Source organism: Drosophila ficusphila, unplaced genomic scaffold, assembly GCF_018152265.1.
Source record: "Drosophila ficusphila isolate 14025-0441.05 unplaced genomic scaffold, ASM1815226v1 contig_771, whole genome shotgun sequence".
In the NCBI taxonomy this organism is placed as follows: domain Eukaryota; kingdom Metazoa; phylum Arthropoda; class Insecta; order Diptera; family Drosophilidae; genus Drosophila; species Drosophila ficusphila.
Window position 1 is genome coordinate 17,939 of NW_025064715.1, and position 19,652 is coordinate 37,590.

At 38.7% G+C, this 19,652-nt stretch overlaps 1 protein-coding gene across 2 annotated transcripts in view; it reads right to left on the reverse strand.

Moving 5' to 3' along the window:
* Positions 1-5,324: 5,324 nt before the first annotated feature.
* Positions 5,325-19,652, reverse strand: part of LOC108090587 — a 73,023-nt gene continuing 58,695 nt past the window's right edge. Inside the window, exons 3-7 of one of the 2 annotated variants that reach the window (XM_043208884.1) lie at positions 14,706-14,917; positions 11,254-11,389; positions 8,488-8,753; positions 8,000-8,135; positions 5,325-7,933 (exon numbers count right to left, since the gene is read on the reverse strand). In XM_043208884.1, the coding sequence (XP_043064819.1) occupies positions 7,662-7,933; positions 8,000-8,135; positions 8,488-8,753; positions 11,254-11,389; positions 14,706-14,917 (1,022 nt within the window). In that variant the 3' untranslated portion in view covers positions 5,325-7,661. Of the gene's footprint in view, positions 8,136-8,487; positions 8,754-11,253; positions 11,390-14,705; positions 14,918-19,652 lie in introns of both variants that reach the window. The other variant, XM_043208883.1, reaches the window with a different exon arrangement.

A 19,652-nucleotide genomic window follows, 5' to 3' on the forward strand; every position in this document is an offset into this window, starting at 1 on the left:
TACGCGGCTACAATCAATGCGATGGCTTTTATTTTCCTATGTCTTTTTCTCAGAGATGCCATGAATTTTGGTACGGTCTTTGGAAGTGCAAACAAACTTACCGTTTATGTTAATATAACTCTGACCAGTCTAAGGATAATCGCAGGTAGGAATACATGTTTCAAAGGCACAATATAACAAATAAAATTTCAGGTCTTTTAACAGCGTTAAGTAGATGGAGCAAACGCAAACGGATAATGAACTTCGTCAAAAAGTTTTCCCTCATTTTTCTCGCTAACTACAAAGACACCAAAGTATCCAGCTGGTGGTTTTTCATAAAGATTCTTTCCAGTTTTTGCGTTGACCTCTTCCATTTTGCATTGTCCATAAATATTTTGGGTAGCGTGAACTCCTCATTTGCTCTGGGCTTATGTTTACAGTTTTGGACTTTGTCCATCACAAATCTGGCCATCTTGCAATATTGCCTGACAGTGCTTTCCGTTCGGGCGCAATATAAACGTTTAAGTACGGAGCTACGGCAAATAATGAAAGAATGCGAGGAATTGAGCTTAGTTACCCAGCGAAATGGTGTTTTCATGACCAGATGTTGCTATCTATCGGATCGATTGGAAGAAATGGCTCTACACCAGGATCAACTGCAGTCAATTGTGGTCGAGTTAAATAAAACAATTGGGTCCCAGGGGGTACTGGTTTATAGCGGATACTACATATCAATGGTGTTCTGCTCGTACCTGACCTACAGTCTTATTAAAAATGGCAGGGAGTATTTCAGTTTGTCACTTAAACATGTCATTCTGTCCTACGCTTGGAATTTTTTCTACTACTTCGACGCCTTGATCAACTTTTCTCTAATACTTTCCTTTTTGGATGATCACAAGGAGGTGATTCGTCTTTTGGAGAATAGAACATTGTTTGCTTCTCGATTGGACAATCGCCTGGAAGAATCTGTGAGTAAAACCTATTTAAAGTTCTCTTATTAGCTTCAAATTTTTTGCAGCTTGAAAAGTTTCAATTGCAACTGATCCGAAACCCGTTGAAATTGACCATCATGAACTTGTTTCCCATCAGTCGTAATTGTACGGCTGCCATGTGTGGATCTATTGTAACGCATACAATAGTCCTCATTCAATATGACTTGGAACATTTTTTAAAAATGCAATGATGTAAATGATTATTGCCATAGTTGTAAGCCATTTGAATGAGTTTTATAAATAAACATAAATTACACATTTTTCAATTCCGTACATGCACATGGATAACAATATTTCCTATAAAAATGTTACAGCACACAATTGTATTTGCCACAAATTGCCTTTGGCTAAAATAAAGTAAATTTAATTGCATTGTGATTTATATTTGAATAGGAACGACAATCAAATTATGTAATGCAAAAACAGAGAGAAAGGCGAATTGAATTTATTTTTTGGTCTTTAAATGCGAGATGAGCTAACCAGTCGGGATGCCAATGTCAGAAAAAGTTTATCATTTTCATTGCCCTTTTTTGGATTTGTTTGTTTGAGCTTGAGCTGTGGCCAGCGCACATAAATTTCAATTAACATAAATTTAATGCCAGCACACAAAGTTGGGCCAACAAACTCGGCCAACACGCACACACACAAAAACACACAGACACCAAGCATTTTCAATTATTGTCTGGTGCAGAAAAGTTAGCTTTTCGATCCCTCTGCCCGCCAATAAAGTCTCCGCTTTTCACCCTTCGAGTGCAGCTTTCCCGGATCTAATGCACTTGACTCTGAAGAGGTTAAGGGGTACGGAGTGCTGCTTTAAGCCGCATATAGCAAATGGTCAGAGGCAAAGCAAATTGCTGAAAGGCGCTTATGCAAAGCGATCAAAATGCGAGGCGACATAAACACAGAGCGAAAGGAGAAAATCCAACCTCCAGGCAGTAAAACCAATTTGAAATTGTTATTTTAAGCGAAAGTAAATCGCAAAGAAAGGATTCTGTGTGTGGGAGTAGTCGTAAAAAATCAAATATCGGCTGAGTCTGCCGCTGCTTAAGATGGCATCAGCCATTTGTGGCCAGATAAGCCGGAAACGAGAAAGTTTCCCTTTGTTTAGATATATGAAAATTGCCAAAACACATCTCAACACACCCCCGTGTTTTCGACCATAAAAATTCCAGGTAACGAAATGTATTTCCTGATGAAATCAGCACAAGATGAGGATGCGTGTGCGGGCTCTTGTTTTAAGGTTCGCATCTGAGAGTTGGGTCCGAGCTGCAAATCGTTGGAAGCCAATAAAAATGGCCAATATAATGAGCCCAAGAACTGCCTTCTCGATAAAATGTAAATTGGGAGAACTGATTTTATGGGTTGCCTACATTTTGGGGTCCACCTGGTGGGGTTTTAAGTAGAATTGGAAACAAGGCGGTCAGACTTTAAAGCCTTAAATTGCTGGCAAAAGTTTGGGATTTTAATTTGTTATCTAAATATCGAAAAGCACTTGATTTATTAAGTGTTTTTTATTCTGAATTAACATATATTTACATAAATAATATTTAACATTTGACTTCAACGAATACCCGAAGATTCTGTCAAAAATTAAAGCTGACATGCCGCAATGACATTTCTATATTTTTATTCTGCTTCCGGACTTGCGTTGGTAACACGTAACTGCAATGACACGAAATCATTTCCATTTCCCCGAGCAAAATGGCTTTTAATGGGACAGACCGACGAGCATCTAAAGCCTGCTGTTGCCTGCATGCCAGAAGTGTAGAAATGCTGCCCAGAATCTATATAATTTACGGCGCCAGCAATGTCGAATGATGTGCCAGAAATTGCAGCCGGACCAAGGACGGGCCAACACAGATACCGATGGGGAAGCAGGAATTTATTATTTATTTTTATGAGTAATTTGTTCGTTGCCACGCATTTTTATGGCAATGCAAGAAAGATGATTGTAGCCGTGGCCGCCCCGTCTATGTTTGTTGGGAAAATCACTAGTCAAGAGCGGGACCCTGTATAAAAGGTAAAATGCCAAGGGTACAATGATAAAAAAAAAAAAAACTATTATATATTTCATGAATTATAATTATAAAAAATCTGCTCATAATAATAATAATTATAGGTTTCTGGTAATACTTTTGGATCTGTTGCAGTAAGGAAATCTGACCAGTTTAATTTTTAAAATTGAAAACAAAAATGTAATGTTAAGAAACCTCTTTTGTTGGTGCGCAACTGAAAAATGCGTAAAAATCAAAATGCCAAGGTGTACGAAGATTCGCTGGGATATGAAACCAGAGTAAACAAAAGGCAATTACGTGACTCTGGAAAGGACAATGACGGTGGCAACTCATCCGACAAAGCTAAGGATAAGCTTGGCCAACAAACCCCACACCAAGGACAACAACAACAACAACAAGGACAGCAGCTGAAGTGGCACGTAATCTTCCAATGGGGCGTGGCCAATGGACAGTGGCAGACACTTTTATTGCAAATCATTTCAAATGCTGCAAATGCTAACAACAATACAAGACGACAACAACGAACGGCAGCAAATAATGGCAGCCGGCGACATGGCATTGTGTGAATTGAGTTGCCCCCCATATTTCCCTCGGTTGCCTCGAGTTGCATGGAAATCGATTCAAGGTGCAATCATCCTGTCTGTCTGACACCGATAATTCAACCTGATCGGGTAATGGATAAAGCATGCAGACAGCTGGGGAAAAGATTGGAGATGATTTGGGGAATCTTCACTGATTGAGGCATATTTCAACGATTTCGTATTGGAGTTCCACAATCGTTTTAAATCTTAAAGCCTTACTCAATGTTACTCCCTTTAAGCAAATTGACTGTGCCGAATATCTTTGCAAAAACAATTAGACCAACAAGTCCACCCATTATACCTCTCCCCAGAACCCTTTCAACCAAGAACACCAGCCAACAAAATGTCTCTCAAGCTCACAGTCCAAATGGCATATTCCTTCCAACTGAACGAGCCCAATTAAACTTTCGGGCATATCGGCATAAGTTTTTAACAGCTTTTCCTCTCCCACTTGAGTAACTCAACACCCCCGATTTGTATGAGCAGCTTAACTTATCATTGTGTGTGGGTGTGTGTGTATGTGTGGTGGGCGTGGGGGCAATCAAAAAGTTTACCTGTGCCGCAAATTGATGCCTTCTTATCTGTGCGAAATCAAACATGAAACTTTTAAGCCCCAGACAATTGGGCTTAATATGCTGAAAGTATCTTCCAGATACCAGGCGATGACATCCCGAACTACAGATTAAGTGGAACTGGAATCAAGGTATCCAAAGTAGGGAACTTTTCTGGGTCCTCTATTAGTGTTTCTGTACCAACAAAAAAAATTCCTGGGAAATCCGGCTGTTGTTTTCATTAGGTGACAAATCTGATTTATGTGACATCTGATGGCGAAGATAGCAGGTGGGCCACTTCTTTCCTCGACTCATTTGTGGCTATTTGTCGGCTGGCCAATAAATCTGTGGAGTCATCCTCTGCTGTCCCTGCAGCCCAGCATCCCAGGCACTTATAATTTGTTTGGCTTTGTCCCCGGTATTTATCAAATGTTCTTATTTCGTTGGCAGCTTATTAGTGAAGTCCGACGAGAACGAAGCTAAGGTGTGACTTACGGATAAGCCCGCAGATATTTTCTATTTATTTTCCGGCTTTGTTGGCGGTGAGGAAAAGCGCTTGTCTTGGGGCTTGAGTTTTCGGTTTTGAGGGAAATATAATATGAAAAGAAAAATCTTCAACATTTAAAACTTGCTGAAATGCTTAAATCTTTTTCGCTGAAGTTTTATATTTTTCGTCCAGGGTTTTTTTCTTTTCAGCTCCCAACATAATTTGTTCTTTTCACTGCATTTTCACACCTTTTATAAAGCATGTACGCATATCTCCACTCCACACTGCTACTTTTGTCCATTTTTTTGTTGATTTCTTTTTCTGGTAACTGCTTCTTTTTTACTGCTAAATGTTTTGTGCCCTGCTCGCTCTCTGTCTCGATTACTTTTTTATTTGTCGTCGAAGGTTGTTGTCACGTTCTGCGAGAACATTTTCACGTATTTGAAATATTTTCTTAAAATTACCCAATTTTCTTTGTGTTGCATCTAACAAAAATAAAAAGAACACAGAACAAGTATCTCCCTGCAACTGGACAGGTTAACTTGCCCTAGCTTTTCTATATAATTGAAGTTGGCTTAACGTCGGTGAACATAAATAAGAAGACAAATTTTGGCGGAAGTAAGATAATTTTACTGTCAACAATAAAGTGTAAAAACATTACGTTCTTTAAAAGAATATTCTAACCGTTCTTTAAGACACAAAGAAAAGAAAACAGCTTGTTGATTTTGAAACAAATATGTTTTATTAATGAATTTCCGCTCTTTTACTTCACAATTCTTCGTTTCTTTTTGGATCGCCTGCGAATAAGGTTCGCACATTGAATGAGGCTTAAAGATATTTACAGAGACTTCTCCTCTTCGTCTGGCATTTAAATTCTGTTGAAGTTACTTTATGGCATTTGATTTGAGTTGAGTTGTAAATAATTCCTATTTTCTTAGGTTTGAATTGTTTACGGTTTCACATAAAGTTTATCGTATAGATTCGAATGCATTTCGCTTTTTATTTGCTTGCCGTTTTATACATCTAAAAGTTGTTATTTAAATACACAAATAATTTACACTTACAATTACCACACATTTATGTTTTGTTTTTCGAATTAACTTTAATGCAATTTATAGTTTTTTTTTTTAGTACTTTTGCATTGTTTTATGTTTTTGTATTTAGTAATTTTCCTGTTAATTGCAGTTAATGGCATCGATATTAAATAAGACTTAAAAAACAGTTACAGTTGACAACAATGCAGATTTATATATGTGTGTGTTTAAATTTATACTACATCTATGCTTAAATTCCCATTCGCACACGCAATCACCCTGTCACGCTTTCACAATTGTACTCAATTAGCATTTGAATGTCCGCTCATCGATATTTAAATGTATAATTAATATTTTTTTCTTTGTTTTTCGCTTAATGGTAAAATTGGCTCTGGCTTTTTGTTTTGTTTATGTGATTTTTGTTTTACTGCTACTGCCATCTTAACTTTAATTTAGTTAGCTCATTAATCATATATACACACAGAAATTATGGACACCAATGGGAAAAACAGAATGGAATTCATGGACAAAACGTCGTTCTATTTACACAATAAAATCCATTTCATTTGATTTGATTTTGTTTCATTCCACTTAATTTCATATCTGAATTGAGTTCAACTTTGTTATAAGGCTTCGTCACAATCATTTAGCTATTGTTTAAATTTGTTTTCATTATTTATCCTCTTTTGACTTTTGCTATTTGCTTTAACAATTTGCTAACTAAACGGTTTACATTTCCTTCTGGATGATGGCTAATTCGAACCCGGAATGTTATTTGTTTTTTAGGATGGATCAAACACACACAGAAGCACGCACTCGCTTTTATTTAATACCCATTAAGACTTTGGCAATTCATATAAATGTACGATATGTTTTTGTTAGTTTTAAGACTTTTCCAACAGTCACCAAGTTGTAATTTCTAGCTTTGATTAGTTTTTCTCTCTTTCCATTTCATTTTTTTTTTTTTGTTTTAATTTTAAATTAAGTGCTTTTTGGTTTGCTTTTAATGTGAATTCTTATCCTTAGCATTATTAAAGATTACCTAATTACAATTTCACATTATTAAATGCATGCTCAACGAACAACGAAAGTTTGTAGATAAATCATAGTAGATTAAAATCAACTACAATCATCATTTGTAGTTATTTGTGATGAATTTGTGTATTAGCTTTGCAGTGCATAACAAAAGTATTTATAGGTCCAACCAATTTTATATAGGCCAGACAAGGAAATCGAAATAATTTGATAAGTATCCAAAAAATTTAAATTGATTTGATGCACTTTCCTTATACTGTGGATATAGTTCAGACATACACGTATATCAATTGGTATTAAAATATTTAGAGGTTCATACTTTCGCTACGCACTGTACACACCTCACCTATTTAAGCATGTATATCTGCTTAAAATTGTTTTAACTTTACTCGGCTAGCACAAACTTAGAAGTACTGTTTCTATTATATTTATCCATATTTCTTTCTGTTAAACTCGTATTTTGCATTGACCAACTCTTGTTGTTTTTCATGGTTTTTTTCTTTATTTTTGTGATATTTAAATTCTGTTTCTTTTTTTGTGTGTGAGTGAGCTTAACAATTAATAACATACAATACAGTTACATAAATATATATATATATTAAACATTAACTATTTACAGTTGCTTTTTTGTTTTGACACGGGACTTAACATTTCCGTAGAGAGCTAAAACATTTGCACGCTTTCTCACATCTTTCACAATTTTTCTCGTTTTCACACAATTAAGTTTTAGTATTTGTAATTTATGCTCTAGATAGTTTATGATTTTTGTTAAAAATTAAATTTATGAAAGCTTTTGTTAACGACATAAATAAATTGGCTGCATTCTATTCGTTTTGCTTGATTTACATTTTCTTTTATTAATTGTTTCCTGTTTTTGATTTTTTGTGAGTTTCTTTGTTTGTAATTCTATGCGAAGCGAAGACGGAAAAATCGGTGAAAAGTATGTGTGTTTGTGGAGGGAAAACGCCGTTTTGTGGCTTAATGGAGCTACCGTACAGCAATGGAGCTTTTTGCCAGCTGCGTCGCGGATTCTCCGTTTCTCGTCCTGCAAATTTCCTCCTCGCGGTCGGCCAGCAACTCACTCGCCTGCGGAGTTCCTTTCGCCATTCCTTCAGTGGCGGTCCTCGGATCCATCGATATCTTATCTATATCTACTTCTGTTGCGATCCCTTCCGCCAGGGTTGCCACCACCACCGCCAGCGCCACCAGCAGGAGGACGAAGGGCGCGGATGTTGAAGGAGGCGGGGCCGTGGAACTGGCTGCGTTTGGATGGACGAACAAGAGCGATAAGATTTTGGTCACAAATAATTCCCGGTAAGACGTACCTTGGACGGGATCGGCGCGCGAGTTGCTGGCGTAGACCGTTTCCCTTGACTCGAGCACGGGCGCCTTTTGCGGCCGGTCGCCCTCCACGGACTCCTCGTTGCTCCTCCAGTACAAGGACGACAACTCGGCTATGCACTGCAATATCCAAACGATTTCGGTTAGCTAACTCGAGCTTCAGCGGGTCGAAGTTGGCCAAAAACAATTTCAAAGTCTGACTTAAAACCCTACACAAGCACTCTGATTATTCATATCCAATTAATATGAAGCTTACTTATAAAAAATTAAAACTAATTTAACTGGAAACAAGAAAATATTTTTGCAAAACAAAGATATAAAAAGTTTATTTTTTTAATTTTTTGAAATTAATTAAACTTGTACATATTCAATTGAGTTTTATATCATAATAAACTCTTACTTTATTTAAGTTTGTTTTTTGAAATTGTTTTGAGCCAAAACAGTTCGACGGTGAAATGTACTTTGCACTCACCTTAAGTTTCATGTCACCGTTGCGGAAGTGTTTCTGCTCCACCCGGAATTGCAGTCCCAGCACAGAGGTCTCAAGACCTTCCCGTCCCGATACAATATTGTCATATTTGCGGAGTTTCTGCAGGTCAACGGGCTCTCCATTCACTTGCCAAGATAGCTTTACGGCGGGCTTGGAGCGTCCAGCGGTACAGTTCACTCGAACATAGTCTCCGATTTGGTAACGCGGACGTCCGCCTATGATTTTTGGTGGTCCTTGGTCCGGAAGAGCTAGAAGTCAAATGGAAATAAGTGAAAAAAAAACATCAGTTTTAAGGCTGACAACGAAATCGGACCAGAGAAACTTTCATTTACAGCCGCAGACATTTGGCGGTGACTGTGGAGGGCGAGAGACTGTAACTGAATTTTGCAATAAACCTAATCCACCACAAAAACAACAAGGAAGAAGCCACCGCTCCAAAGGGACAACAAACTCAACGGAGCGCAACCGGAAATTCAATAAAAGTTCCAGCCGCTGATGCACTGTCGGACTTGGGATAAAATTGCAAATGGCTAAAAATAAAAAAATAGTATACAAATAGGATAACCCAATAAAAACTGTCTAGAACTGAAGTGTCAACACCCTGAAATAGGGCTGCAAGATGGATTGAAATTAATTTTCCTTAGGATTAAAGAAAAATGCCTTCAAAAAATGTTTATAAAAAATAGCAGTTTAATTTAAAGTCTAAAGTTTTTAAGTAGATTATGTTCGGTAACCACTTTAAAAGCATAGATTTTTGTTGTTATTAAGAAAATTGAATCTTGTACATTTTTAACCGAATTTTCTTGTTAAACTCAAACACCACGGAGACTCTAGCCCAAAACAAATCTAAGTCTGACCGACCATTTAAAATGGGCATAACGAGGGATCGCTAGGAATCTCTCTGGATATCTGGACTCTGGAAGCGGAAACGGAAATGGTTTCGACTGGCTGTTGCTGGTAGCTTGGCTGTTGTTGTTTGCCAAAGGGACCCCGAAAAATAGCATCTGTGGGTGAATTCCAAAGTGGGTGGACGGTGGGCGGTGAGTTGGGAGCCGTGGGCAGTGGCATATGCCCGACTCGTTCTGCTGCCGAAGCTTTTAAAAACTTTGATTGAAAGCCAAACAGAACCAGTCGGGATGGGACCGCAGTATGAGCAGCAACAAAACAACCGAAAGCCAGAAAACAAAAGCACAACAAAAGCCCCCGGTTAGAACAAAGACACAGTCCACGTTAAACAATAACAGGGAGACAGCCATGGAGAATGGAGGTCGGTGGGTGGTGGGCGTAAGAGGGCGTGTTGGCACGCCCACGCAAAAGTTTTATAATTGAACAAACGAAATGTCAACGCCAGTTCAAAGCGCACCCGCTCCACGTGTAGTTGTAAGTGGGGGCAGAGCAAATGTGTGGTGCACTGCACAAAATTATTTTAAATTAACTCTTAATTAAAAAAAAGAGGTATTTCACCTTAAAATTAGTTATCAATCATTAACTTATTATGTATTTCCGTTACAATCATTATACAAATACATATATTTTGATACTTAAAAAAGTATAAATAATTTTCTATTATACCGATTAATTGTTCTCTGTGCAGAAAAAAGGGTGAGTGGATTATAACTTGCACTTTAAAGTACTCCTCCATTAGTTGTTGTTGTGTTTCAGTTTTGCGGAGGCGTCTTGAGTAAATTTTTGGCATTGCCCCGAAGAAAATTTGGCCAAGACAAGAGCCCATGGACAGACAACTTCCAAAATTGAGTTAAACTGTTAAGCTTTGGCAAGTTTTGCCCGGGGTGAAAATGTAAGTCCGGAGGAAGTTCAGTAAGCTTATTTGGCATTAGAAGCATGAAATCAAATGAAGCCTGTCAAATGCACTGCAAATGCTTTTTGACTAAGTAAACACGATTCCGATAGAATGAAGCTGATTGGGTCGGGCTGCTGGAATCAGGTGAACAGACTACAGTTCGGGGCGAAAATAAATGAACGCGGCCAAGGCCAAGCTCAAGTCAGCGAAATCCTTTGGGTGGCGATTAACGGGGTTAGTGTGTTTACCTGATTAGTTTCTTTGCTTAAAGGAGAACTTTCTCTAAGATTTAACGGCCAATGTGTTAAATGAAGCGAGAAGTTTTCAACTGCGATTTCGTGTAATCCAATTTGTGCAGCTCAGTTTATAAATTAAAGTTTTCCTTTCTTGATTTCAATCAACAGTAACCTACTCTACGCTTTTTAATTACTTTTCTTTTGCCGGATTAACCTTGGATTGACCCTTGCTTCTACAGTTTTTCCAACTTCCTTCAATATTAAAAGATTCTAGAAAGAACATTTTTTTGTAAGCGTGAATCTTCTAAGAACTTAATTAAGTTTTGCTTTACTTTAATTTAAAAACGAATTCCCATTTTTTCATAGTCAGTAAATAAAAAAGCTAACAATGCGTGCAGCACAATTATTAAAATCCGGGAAAGCAAATGTAAATTTGTATTTATAGGGTTAACCCATCACCCGGCAACCCAAGACAAGTTTCAGGAGTGGAAGTCAAAGTCAGCGTCAGTTACCCACCGACACCGACACCACCCCTTTCCCCCTCTCTTAGCCACAGCATCTGGGCCAACAGCAGTCAACGCCAAATGGCCGCAATTTCTAATTAGAGTTATAAGTTTTCGCCCGACTCCCAGTTGGCTATATACATATAGAAGCCGTGGTTGTGGGGTTTGTGGAGTTGGGGATGTATATATATATATGTATGCTACTTACACACAACAATCATGTCGCCGTGCTCGGTGACCGTTTGAAAGGAGGGCGCCTCGCCAGAAACCTCGCACCGGAAGCGGCCCGCCGACTGCAGATTGACGTTCCGCAGCGTAACAATCGCGTCGCTCGAGTTGTGCAACTGCAATTAAAAACGAGAGGGAAAATAACGGTTAAAATGGGGGAAATATCGGATGAGAAATTGTTTTTGGGGGTCGAAGAAATAAGTGCCCTATTCTGAGCATAAAAACCATGAACGTCCTTAGAAAAGTAAACAAGTAAATATTAAAATATTTTTGTTTTACAAAATCAAAAAAAAAAGGAAATAACGAAATTAAAACTAAAAACTTAGGTCTGAATCACAGTAGCTAAAATACTTTAAAGACAATTTTCCCAACCCAGAATTAAATACAAATAAATGCTGGGACGTTTTCCTAATAAAATAAAAATACCTTTAATTAGGGTACAAAAGGAAAGACTTTGTTGAGTCCGAGCGAAATTGTTGAATGATGGCGACGCAGGAGATGGCTGGTTAAAATTAATGTAACGAAAAGTGGGCAAAAAGTTGCAGTGCCCCGAACAAACCCCCCCTTTGCTGTAACTCTTGGCGTTGTCATTGGCAGTTTCAATACCATCAGCCATGGGCGTTGGCAGCGGGGATCGAGGGTATTGAGGGGAATTAGCTCCTGCAGCCACTTTGGACGTTAATGTAACGTAATTGCTTTTGAAAACTGCCGCAGCTTCGCTTGTTTTTCGAGCTGTCCTCCTTTTTCTTGCCCTTCTTGTTTTCGCATTTTTTTTGTTTTGTTTTCCGTAAATGCCTTTTAAATGTCCGAGATGTCCAACGCCTCCTGCTCCTTGAAAGAGCCCCTCGAAGGGTCAGCGAAAAGGGTTAGGCAAATATTTCACTTGAACTTTAAGCCATTAAATCCGAGTCTAAATGGGGCCGGGGATTTGGGGAGGGTTAAGGAGATCAGATGCCTGTTGTTTAACCCTCGGAATCCCCACACCACCCACACTTTGTTATCTGGCCAAGCAGAAAAGTGCACTTTGTTATCTTTTATTGCGCATTCTTTGCCGGCTCAGCCCCTCTCCTTGTTGTTTTAACCTAATTTATAGTTTACCACACAAACACACGGACATCGGAGGGAGTTGGGCCCAGGTAAACCGCACGTCTAAGTCCTGAGTTGGCTGAAGTTACAGCCAACTATTGGCCAACTGCAATAAAACAAGCCAAAACAGCAACAGAGCCCTCTTTCCCACACACATATATCTCCCCGCCGCAGTCACTCAAATCGATTATGCTAAAACAATATCCAGCAAATGGAGCCGGCACACACTCCCAATTGGTTATCGCTAACTGGCATCTCCTGTAACTCCCATCGTACTCCCTCCTCATGCCCAACATCAAAAAGTTTTCCGCCAAGCAGCGAAAAGAACAGCGCACAGTGGGCTATGAAAGTAAATTAAGTACTTAAAATCTGTGTGTTTTTCAAAAGAAGTTAAGAGCTACAGTAAAAAGCTACATAAAGATATTATGTTCTTAAAGCTTTTTTGTCTCAACGCATTGGTAATTTTTTTCTATTGCGACACATTACTATAAAAACTACAATAAATTCCGCTTAATAAGTTTTTCGCTTTTGCTATTTGTATCCAATTTAATCCAATGTATAACAGTTAACGGATTAGCTTTTATTATAACTCCTTTTGAATTTTCAAGTGTAAATCTCATTATCTATCATTCATTTTTTTATCCCACTGTACTCCCGAGCGGAAATCGTTTAGCGGTAACGTGGAGCGTGGATCGTCGAGTGAGGAATCCACTGCGGCAAGGGTAACGCGTTTTATGGACACTCCGTCGACCACGCCCACTACCGCCAGCAAACGCAAAAGCGCAACTTGAAATATTTATTGCACTTAACGAGCGACAGAGACGGACTGAGTTCGAGCGAAATGCATGCATGGGAGAGCAGATTTCACTTTTTCGGTAGCCGATTAGAGGAAAATGCAGGGAAAATGGGGAAGTACTGGGGAAGGAAGAGCGAGCGTGGCATGTCGAATGTAACCATCAACTGACTGCGATTGTCTGCTCACGTGCTTATCTGGAACTGGTTTTTCCACTTCCCCCTTTTCACATTCACCCACAGCATTCCTTTTTCCGCTTTTCCAGCGGTTTGGGGGTTTCGGTGGGTTAACGTCTAGTGCATTGTTACGTGCCAAAGTTTTGGTGGCTAAAATAATGGAGCCACGCCAGAAGAAGTGCCCTACACCCATTCTATTTTTGCGGCCGATTAAGCAGTTCGATCTGCGAATGTTTTATCTTTCTTGGCATATGTTTGACATGCCATCTGTATCTGCTCTTAAAACTCTTATCTTGGCTTGAAGCGTTTTAGGGAGTAAAATAAGACGGAGAGAAACTAAGCCAAAGCGATTTTCTAGCTTAATATCTGAAAACTTTGATGGGTTCCATGAAGTGCATACCTGGCTTATGTGTTGTGTGTTTAGTTAAGAATTGCGACCACAAAAAAAAGCAAGAAGCGGTACGCAGATACCTGAAGATGAAGTTTTGGCATTGAAAAGTTTAAAAACTATTATCTTATGTTCTACGGAAAATAACTGAGCTCCAGGCAGTTTTAAAGACACTGTTGACTTTTAAGTTCTTAACCATTATTATTCTGTTCTTTTCAAATGTGTTGTAAATTCCTGAAAAATTAACTGGATTAATTATATACAAGTTTTATTTTTTTTTAATTTAACCCCTTAGATAATCCAAAGTCTTTCCACTTCACTTAAGGAACTCATTTAGAGTAAGTTTTGTTTTTAAGATCCCAGATTAAGGAAAAGTTTCTTGCGTTGCTAACCAAACTTTAAACTAAGAGGACCCGAAGCTTTGGCTAGAACTTCTTTTGTGTTTTAGTTCATGTCTCGCAGTCTCCACTCAAAAGATATCCCATTGTATACGAGGACAAGGACTCACCTATCCTTGCCCCTGTCTTTCCTTCCTCTCGTAAAACCACCTTTACCCCAGCACAAAACAACTCGACTTTCTTCCCAACATACACGCAAGTCATAAAAGAATGGGGAGGCATAATAATGGGAGGTGTACACTGTACAAATTAACTGTTATAATTCAAAACCAAATTATCTGATAATTAATAACGCAAAGGGTAGATATTTATTTTCTTTAAGGCTTACGAAATATATTTATAGTGAACCTAAAACGTGTGTAAATTGCTTTTGTTAATGTGTAAGTACTTGTTGTTCAAAAAGGGTTTCTTTCTGTGCAGTTATAAAAAGACCTTAAGAGAGTAAGCTGGCGCAATGCATTGTTGTTTCGGCTGGCACCACAAAAGTATGCAACGTTGTTTTTAATGTTTAGTTTTAGTGCGACGCCAACACCAGCGTAAACTTTGCTTTGTTCTTATGCTCGGCTATAAGGAGATATATGCGGTACTCACATCGACGTTAACGCCGGGCAGCAGGAAGGTCTGGGCCGGCGGCATGTCCCGCGGCACATAGCGGTAGAACTCGTTGCCGTCCTTATACCATTTCACCGAGTAGAGGGCCTCCCCGTCCAGATCGTACAGACACTCCAACTGTGCCGCGGAGCCCTTCATCACGTGCATCGGAATGCGAACCTCGGTCAGTTTTAGCCCAGCTACGCTGAAATCTGCAATAAAATTAACGAAAGAAAGATAAACCGATTAAAGCGAAGCTTAACCAAGGAATTGTTCAAGCTTAAGATGTATTGGTATTAAGAACAAGTTTTGTTAGTAAGTTGTTTTAGACTCATTATATCCTTGGAGAAGGCATTTTAATTTCAGTCAGAAGTTCAACTTTTATGACACAACGTTATTGAAGTGTAAAATCTTTGGTATACAAGATTAATTTATATGCACTCACTTATTCTCTTTTAATTCGAGTACCAGTCACTTTGATCATTTTTGATCACATGAAAGTTGTATGACTCAATTAAATATTAATGCCCTCTGGGAAAGTAAATCAAATAAAATTGTACGGATAATCTGGTAAGCGAACAAATCGAAAAATGTAAACCTTTTAAATTTTCGCTTTGTTTTGTTTTTTGCAGGTGCTTAAAAACCGTAATTGAAGGTGGGTGGTCAGATGGTGGCGCCTGATTGATTTATGTAACTGGAAATTTTTAATTAATTACCAAAGTTTATTTTCACTAAAGCCAGTGTCAACCAACCAGCAAAATGAACGATGGACTCGGCCCAAACCCTTCAATGCATAATGTATACTTTTTATAATTTATAAAAAACAATTTACCACTCTCAGCAACTCTTTTCGTTTAACATGTTAAAGTGCTGGTGTGGTTATGTGTTTTATACTTTATTATATAGATTAATAAGTCAATTGCGTTGACAGGAAATGATGTTTTGCTTTGGCAACATGATTGAGGGTATTCGATTCATATATTAAGTTGGCCGGGGTGGACAACTTCTGGTGCTCAATGTGGCTTTGCCCACTTGGCCCGACTCGTCTCGAGTCTTGTAACATTTTATGGCAAACTTGTTTATTGTCAATATTGACAATGATACAAGCTCACACACTGAGGGCGGGCCAGGAATTTAGTGGAGGGATATGGGGGCCATGCACACTTACGCCCACCCACTCTTTTCGGCGTGTCCCACATTATTACACCGCCCGAGGATGAATGCTCTCTTGGCTTTTCCAGACCAGTGTTCTCGTCTGCCTCTGCCACCAATCGTTGCACATTACAAGTGTAATAAAATGTGAGAGGATATTATTGTTCACACAGGCAGGGAAAAGGCAGGACACACACAGGCTCATATCAATCTCTATGGCTACAAATGTATCTATATCCTTATCTTTATCCATATCCTTCGCTATGACTTGCAATTTTTGTCGCTCCAGCTGAGTTAACTTGAGTTGAGTGCAATGTCATGTCCAGTCGGAGGCAGAATATTTTGTGGACCAAAATATCTCATCATACATTTTGACAACACGTGCTTCAGAGATTTTCAATTTCATTATGGATAAGCTTTTTGAAGTGATTGAATTGCTGTAAAATGGCAAACAAAATGCCAGAAGGTTAAAGGTCAGCAAAAAAACGTCTGTAAGAAATCAATTATTGATTGAAATTTATAAAAAAGAGGGGGAGGCTTACAGGAAGAAGAAGATAAAAAATGCCTGCCTTCACATTTTCCTTTCATTTTCAATACTTAATTAAATCATAAATATCCCAAATAAAATGATAGGAAGTATTGATGTTGTGTAATATTTACATTTCATTGTATTAAAGAGATTAGGACCGAAAACTAATTGAGTATTAAATGGATAACAATTAAAAAAAATAAAATGAGCTTTAATTTAAGTTGAAGTTTGCGAGTGGGTTTAAAACAGGACAAAAGGATTACAGGTGTAAGAAGGCTTAAACTAAGTCCAGAAACAAATACCAAAATCAAGATTGCCAATGACACAAGTTGCTTATGTGCCACAATATTCAAACGTATGTATATCTGTATATGTACTTTTATAAATATATCCTTGTTTCCATGGAGAGGCACATACAAACACCCACAGGTGAGAGAGTTAGAAGTACTTTAAGCAGCCACTTGCAGCAAGTACCTTGCCACAATTTGCAGGTAAAGTTGCAACAAATGACAGTCAGCTGGGGAAGAGAAGCCGAGGCAAGGCTGTGAAAGAAGAAATGGGGAACTAAGGGACATTAATGAGACTGCATGGGTGAAGTTTTCGGTAGAGATTCCCCCACAAGCATCATGTCCTCTATGCGAAATGAACTCCTTTGCCGCACTGGCTGGCTGGCCAGCATCCAGAACAAAGAAAAATGTGCACGAGAATACGTAGGTAAAATAAATACAGAAAAACGGAAAACAAACAGAAAAACTTTCATTTTATTTGGTTTTCCAGTGAATTTAGGTTACTGGCTCCCCTCCTTCGTGTGCCGCTCTCATTAATTCTGCTTAAGAGTCGAACTGCAAATGGAACTGTGACGCAGGAGCAGTAGCATAGCCAACTAAAATTTATTACAGTAACGCTCTGATACACAAGAATTACTAATTATGGTATATGACTAAAATAGTCCCGCGCAACTTCAAAATATTTGTATTTCCTGGAGTAATTTTGAACTTACAGAAGTTATTGCTGATAACCTTATGTATATTTAGGCAAGGGTCGGGTATCTCTAAAAAAATGATATTTTAATGCGAAGCTTTACTGTAACCGTCAGTTGGAGCATCTGAGCAGCTGAAGCATCAATAGAGGCAGCAGCAGTTTCACCGAAAGTTTCGCTTTTGGGTAATTTCAGTAACTTTGTCATTTGGGCGCCTTGACACACTCACAAACACACTTAATATACGTTCACACACACACACCAATACCCGCAGCGTACATGCAGAATGTCAACAGGGCACACAATAGCTGTTCTTGTATCCTTTGGCTCTTGCCGAAGTTGAGGTTCGGGTTTGAGTGGAATTAATATGCTCAGGCTGCGACCTTTGCCAAGTCAAAAATCAATTTTCCCATCACACACACTTTGCAAAAAAAGTGTATCCACGCTAATTTGATAAAAATTATATCGTTTGCAAAATGCTTCCCATAAAAAAACTTCCAGCGAAAAATGTCTGTAAGAGATAATCTGTTTATCATTAAATGTACCGATTGATAATATTATGCTTGTCCATAAAATGGAGATCTTGATTATTTTCTCTGCATCTGCTTTGAGAAAAGTGAACTTCGTTTTTCTTCTGCTGCCGCTTTTTTTCTGTCAACTTTTTTGGTGGGCGACAAAAGTTTTCTTTCATACTTCATTGGGGTTAAGTGATTAAATTTGCAAAGGACACAAAAATACCCAGAAATATTCGCCAAAGAAGTAACTAAAAGAGGGTGCGTAACGTGGAGTGGGAAAAAAGACTAAGCGTAGTAAAAGTAAAACAAACTTTTGCACATATGACACAAAAAATATGCGGGATCTACCTCCTCTATGATCACATTCCCTCTTTTTACAGAATGCTGCACGTGCATAATTGCTTACAGGAAACTTTTGGTTGAAAATGGTTTTACTCAAGGCGTTTCAAGACTTTATGTCCGCCCTTTGCTTAAAGCAAGTTTAGTAGACAAGTTTTATCTGAATAACGAAATATTAAATAAGCTCATAGGTTGAACAACAAGGGTAAGCTAAATTTGTTAAATACTTAAAAAAAAAAACATTTTTTTATAATAAATTAATAACTATATAATCTTTTTCTTGTTTTTTTCTTGTAAAAATCAATTTTGATTCCAAACAATAAGACTTTATTTTAAATGTAACCATTAAACCATTTCATAAAATATATTTTATATTTCAAATAATATAGTGTTAAATTTAACAGCAAATATAGTTAACCTCTCCCACTGTGCCTGTTAATAGGCGACAAATCATGTTCGATTCCGTTTCGCCTCCGGGGATTCCCTCAAAAATGTCCCTATCTCAACTGTTGCTGCAGCGCCCCTGGCGGTGCTTGTTTAAGCTGTCATCGGTTTTGGAGGTCCTGAATTTTCCTGACGGCTGATGGGTGAGGGAGGAATGTATGTTGCTTGGGGCAGGTCGCTGTATCGTTACTCTATTGCCGGACATCTTTAATCTTTGGCAAAAGTTAGCCTCGTTAGGGAGTTGGCTTTTTTTCTAAGGCCCAGCCGATTTTTTCCTCCCAGTTTTGCTGCCTTTTCCAGGCCCCTAGGATTCCCTACTATCTTCTTTTTTTTGGATCCTCGGGGCCGGTTCAGGCTTAATATCCGCTGCCAGCGCCATTGTTGTTGCTGGTCGTCTTTGGTTTATTAGTAGTTCGTGCCAGGACACCAAGGATGCCAGGATATGAGGGCAGTAGATGAAAGGAGCCGGCAGCCGAAGCTGTTTGCCTATGTAAATGTCTGCACATGAGCCCGGACTGTGGACCATCCGCATCCGCATTTCCATGCCCCCATTCCCCATTCCCCGTTCCCCATCCTGCGACCCATCCTCTGGCAACCAGGACAAACAATGGCAGTGCGTGTGCATGGTCCTAGCTTGACTCCTCCGTTTTTCCGACTGCGGCCAGTGCCCGAGGTAGCAATATTTGCTTTCTCCGCTCTCATCATTTGCATATAATGGCTCTGTAAAAGTTCATAAGGATCTGGAAGGATACGGCAGTCGGGGATGCGGGGCTATGCCTGCAATTCGATTGCGGAATTTAATAAAAACCCTTGCAGGCTATGCATTCCCTCGGATTGAAAAAATACTACAGTCGATGCCCTGCTGGAGTGAAAATATTTGTTGGATTTGCTATGGATTCGAATTCAATGAAGCAAACTTTTGTTTTGCTTAAAATTTTTATTAAGAATTTTGGACAACCAAAATACTCTTTGAACATCCTTTTTTAAAC